This window comes from Echinops telfairi, unplaced genomic scaffold, assembly GCF_000313985.2.
Source record: "Echinops telfairi isolate 266 unplaced genomic scaffold, ASM31398v2 ScPeMD7_7416;HRSCAF=8454, whole genome shotgun sequence".
Classification (NCBI taxonomy): domain Eukaryota; kingdom Metazoa; phylum Chordata; class Mammalia; order Afrosoricida; family Tenrecidae; genus Echinops; species Echinops telfairi.
The window spans coordinates 2160975-2166673 of NW_022111316.1; the positions used below are offsets into that span (position 1 = coordinate 2160975).

The 5699-nt window shown below is 41.4% G+C and overlaps 1 protein-coding gene across 1 annotated transcript in view; it reads right to left on the reverse strand.

Moving 5' to 3' along the window:
• Positions 1–1993: 1993 nt before the first annotated feature.
• The window catches only part of LOC101640121 (putative oocyte-secreted protein 1 homolog), a 10213-nt gene continuing 6507 nt past the window's right edge, over positions 1994–5699 (reverse strand). Inside the window, exons 3-4 of the mRNA XM_004715020.2 lie at positions 3708–3805; positions 1994–2114 (exon numbers count right to left, since the gene is read on the reverse strand). Coding sequence (XP_004715077.2) covers positions 1994–2114; positions 3708–3805 — 219 coding nt within the window. The remainder of the gene's footprint in view (positions 2115–3707; positions 3806–5699) is intronic.

Here is a 5699-nt window from a genome sequence, read left to right on the forward strand (position 1 = left end):
CTACTATCCATGGGTTCAGTAAGCACAATTGTACGGTTGAGGTATATAAGTATTATATTAAAGTCATCAAGAGCATGAGAGATATTACAATAATGCAGTCAGACACATTACATGGTAGCATTGCTCACCTCAGCCCAGCTTGGTGGTCCACGTGGAGAGAGGGGGAAGGGAAGGAGGGCAAGGGAACAAGGGAGAGGGGGAAAAGTGGGGAGCCAGAGAGATCAGAGAGCTCTATATTGCTGACTCACGCCTATATACCTTTTGGGGGCATGCCAGCCCACCAATTACAGATAGAGACATATGTCACAGGGAGGGGCTGCACTATAGGTTACACAGCAATGAGAAGGGGTGGTCTAGGGACACACATGCAATAGGAAGAAGAGGGAATGGGGTATACACGTGACAAGATGAGCGAATCCCAGATTCAGGATGGCAGCCTATGTCACAGAGCCAGTTTGGCCTGTTCCTGGCCCAACTGATAGAGACCATTATCAGTAGGACGCGAACTCCGCCCACAGGAGCCTGCCCATTGTCCCCAGCAGCAGGGAGCAGGCCCGGTGCAGTCTGGCAACTGATCGCCCTCAGGGGAGGGAATGCCTGCATATCTGACCTCCCCCCACAGTATTCATTATTACTTGATACAACTATGATTAAACCTTAACTGAAGGGCATGAATCACCCACCAAGGAGCAGAGAGTTAGTAATTTTACCCTTAAACACCTTGTTATAGTGAACATTAAAAGTTTTAATGGCATACACATCAGTCTTCCAATAATTAGAGAAGATGGTTGCATAATAGAACGCACAATTCATAATAAAACACTTTATTCATATGTAAGGGTCCATGATCTTAAAAACAGGACAGACGCTTTTTGGAAAAAAAATTCCATCAAACCTGCAAAAGCCAAATTTTATGTAAGGCAAAAATCTGGCAAGGCCCAGGAAGACAAGGTAGATTTTGGGTTTTCCAGCTTTTGTAGATTTCACTGTACAGGAAAACAAGCTATCATTTTACTTAAAATTTGCTGGTTTCATAGATTTGTACCAAATGCCACACCGTCATCAGTCCCAAGCAGCCGTTCTCTCAGAGACTAAGTTGCCTATGAACACAGGTGTGGAAAGCCCAATTCCTTCTCTCAAAAAAGAGATCCACCATGGGCTGAAGAAGGCAATCCACTGGTCAAATTACACCTAAAATTGAAGAAAGAGGCAAAAAACAGTCTCAATGTAAATATTAGTCATTTGCCTCTAAGAGTACATTTTTCATAACAAGGTAGTGTGTGTGTGGATAACGAGACATAAGCTGGAAGAGAAGGGGAAAAGATTTTCACAGAGAAGGGAATGTTCTGTCTGGGAGACGATATCTTTAGGTATGCAATGATTATATATGTTGTTTTATATATATATATATATATATGCAATATATATGTTGTTTTTGCCCCTGTAAGCTATGAAGTTTGCTGAGTATATCCTACTCACTCTTTAAAGCCTAGCTCTATGAATATCCAAAGGTTAAAATACATGGGGATGTTTCATTCTATACCTTGATATGTGACTTAAGCCTCCAGAACCTTACAGCCTTGTAAGCATTCCTAGAAGACACTGTAGCCACACTCTATGACACTTCCAACCTCATTTCACCAGCATTTCTAAGCCACTATTTTGTAGGTCCCATCTTGCTACTCATTGTTTCTTAGGATTCAAAAATCTGTTTATATTGAATTTAATGGTGTTTCTCCTTAGCCTTAATCAGGGAATGTCTTATGAGGCCCAAGAAGGACAGCCCTAATAATATGGGATTCCTACTGGTTAAAATGAGATGAACGAGACCACAATGATCAACAGTATCATCACCAAACTCAGGAATGCATGAATTTGGAAGCTTTGGGGGCACACTGCTCTTAGTACAAATGTGTGATGCTTCATTGCCAGATTGTATTTGTTCATATCTAGCGAGTATCTGGCAAAACTTCAGATGCAATTCCGAGGGTCCTTACTGTGGCCACTCTGCAAAAGCAACCGCTGTATCTCCTGGGCTGCCAGTACTTGGGCCTGGTTCATTCGTTAAACTGTTGGGATAATCCTCATCTATATCAGGTATAAGGCGATTATAACTGAAAAGATAAAAAGAAAACATAAATCTATTTAGACCCTACTGTTGACATGTTTAACTTAAGGTCAAGTTCCTGTTACAGTAGCTCTCTTGACTTTTTGTTCTTTTTTTCTTTAAAAAAAAAAAAAATCAAAGGCAGTATTTATAGTGCTAAGGAACATGAGTTAGAAATCAAACTTTTAAAATACCTTTGTTATTCTACCATCTACTCGCATATTATCTTGAGCAAGTAATTTAATTTCTCTGTGTCTAAACTTATACATTTGTAAAATTGGTATAACAATATCTACTTTCTTGTGTTGTCATGAGGCTGTGTATTTATACAAATAAAGTGCTTAGGACAGTACAGGAGTACAATGAATGAGTGATATGTTAGCTGCTATTATCACTATCAGAGCTCTAGTAGATTAAGTAGTAAGCTGCTAACCATAAAGTTGATGGTTCAAACCCACCAGTTGTTCCACAGGAGAGAGGGTCACTCTGAGTCAGAATTGACTCAACAGTAATGAATTTGGTTTGCTTATTATCACTATCGCCATCTCAACCATCACCTATGGGAAGAACACTATGTAGTGTTCTTCTCCTATAACCACTGAGGGGAAACACTTTCCCAGTTCAAGGTTTTATATATATATAAAATGGAAAAAAATTCCCCAAAGAAAACCCTTATCAAGAACATTAGAATTTTACTAAGACTTGAATTTTTTTTATTCTTAAAAGGATAAATAAGTAGGATATAAAATGAGATCCTATCTTAACCTATGAACTCTGTCCCAGTATGCTCTTTCTCTCACAGCATGTTGACTCCCTACTGGGTGGATGCTCCACTGGCCCTTGTTCTAACTTCTCTTACGAATCTTGAATGTGGGCTTTTGCTTAAAATATAAACATAATGTGGTTTAGCTGGCTAAGAACTATCAGGTGCCCCTGGTATATGTCTCAAAAAAAAGAACTGTCATCATCCCACTTTTTAGTATGCCAACTCCCTGGGAGACAAAATAGTTAAGAGCCCAATTACAAGCCAAAAGGTTGGCCATGTGAACCCCACCGGAGGCATTTAGAAGACTGCGAAAAGCAAACTCCCTGCCATCAAGTCGATTCTGATTCACAGAGATTCCAGAGGGCAGAGTAGAACTGCTCTAGTGGTTTTCCAAGACTGTAACGTTTTATGGGTGTAAAAAGTTTCATCTTTCTCCTGTGGAGCAACTGGTGGTTTTGAACTGCTGACCTTGCAGCTAGCAGCCCAATGCATAACCCACTATGCTGCCTAGGCTCTTACTTTAGAAGAAAGGCCTTGGCAGTCTGCTTTGAAGGAAGCTCAATCCTCCTTGGACATACATGGGGTCACCATGAACTGGAGGCAACTTCCTGGAAGCAACAGCAACCACGGTCTTCTATTCTAAGGACAGCTGTGATATCATCGAAGAAAACAGGTCAAGGGATGAAGAGATTTGTGGTTTCATTGGGCGTTTTTCCTCTGGCACTCACATACAGCCCACTCCTGGTTCTGGTAGTCAGCCTTTCGGGTTTGGATTTATCCGGAAGGCAGTTATGAACCTGGGAGCTAGAACAGGAGTGTGCGTGCTATACTCACTTTCGGGAAACACACGTCACAGGCATCTCCACTCTCTGTTCGGAGGTTGTCGATATGTACTTGATTTTAGTTTTTAGCAGAAGAGTTCTTCCAAAAGCCTGAGGGGAAAAATAGCTTTGAAACAAATGTTTGTCTCAAGTCTCTCAGGAAGCTTAAACGCATTCGATTTGGAATTTGTAGATATTCCACAACTCCGAAACCAAACTCAATGCCATCGAGTCAACCCTGACTCTTCGCAACCCTGCAGGGCAGGAAAGAACCACCACTGTGTGTTTCAAAGACTCGAACTCTTTCTACCCAGGAGCGGTTGGCGGTTTTGTACTGTCCTGCTATCCTTGCAACAAGCAGCCCACTTCATGAGCACCCTACAAGCGTAGCCCATCTCAGATACTCCATGCTCCAGAACTAGCCGAATTCTTACAAGCAGATCTGCTCACTGGAAGCTGGGTCATTTCAAAATGCAGAGATGGTTTAAAGTAGCAACACGTGTGCTGTGAAAGAAGACAGATCTTTGGGAACCATATTCAAGGAAGTGTTTCGTTATGACGCATGTTGGGAAATACATGTGGACCTAACACAGAGAGGCCACACTTTGAGAACATATAAACCTGCATAGAGTTCTGAGAGCTGCCTCTACTCACTATGTATCCTTGGGATATTTGTTTAAACAACTAAACCTGCTTCCTCATTTCTAATCTTTAAAAAAAAATCTTAAAAATAAGTATGGTAATGAGCAAGCCTATGCCACTTTCAGTATGTGGTTTTGGTGGTAGTAGTAGTTGTGGTTAAAACAAACAAACAAAAAAACCAAACTCACTGCCATCGACTCAATGCTGACTCATGGTGACGCCCTGTTGGTCTCTGAGATGGTAACTGTTTATGGGAGCAGAAAGCCTAGTCTTCCTCCCAAGGAGTTGCTGGTGGTTTCGAACTGCCGACCATCCAGATCCCAGCCCAACACATAACCACTACGCCACCAGGGTGGTACTTAGGTACTGTCAAATTGGTTCTGACTCAGACAGCCCTACACAAAACGGAACAAAACATCGCCTTGCTGAAGACCTTACTCTTTTATCACTGACCCTCTAACCAGGCATGTTGCCCTTCTCCAGGGTCAGGTCCATCCTAATACTATATCCAAAATACATGCGATCCCATCTTTCCATCCTCAGTTACAAAGAGCATTCTGGTTGCTTATCAGCATATAGTAAATGCCTAACAGGATGAGTGGCTGTTTTCAGAGGGGAAGGAGTTTAGACAAGAGAATTAAGAGATCAGTAATAAGTTTTCCTAGAACATTCAGCAGAATACACAATAAGGGATCTCAATAGAGGGTCACAGTCATTGATCTCATAAGAGGATAAGACAAATCAAGGTACTCATACAGATTACACAATTTAAAATATATCTATTCTTTCAGCTACATCATGTTCTTTTTCACATCCCTGGGGAAATACACAAGCACAAATAAAATGGAGCTCACCCATTGCTAACACCCATTGAGCGTTTCTGTAATATATGGACATCTCTCTTGCTTTTTCCCATCTCAGCTACAGATAGCTGTGTGCCCAAGTTCACACCCCTTTACTGGGGCAGCCCATGTTGAATGGCTGATCCATGTGAGAATGCAAAGCTCCCTGCAGCATCAGCCAAAGGCATCTTTGGATTTGAAACATAGGCCAGCATCTCCTTTGCTCACTCCTCTTTCTCTGTCTTTTTTCCAAGTATTACTGCCAAGGACTGTTCTTAATGAATAACTTGTATAGAAAAGTCCAAAGAGCCCTGGTGGCACAAATGTTTAAGCACTTGGCTGTTAACTTAAAGGCTGGCAGTTCAAACCTACCCAGTGGTCGTATGGGAGTCAGGCTTGGTGGTGCAAGCTAAATTTTATCTCTACATTTGCTTTCCATGGACATCAATCTGTAACATCCAAAGATACTGAACAAAGTTCAGTTATTTCTATTAGCATTTTATTTGTTTGTTTGTTTGTTT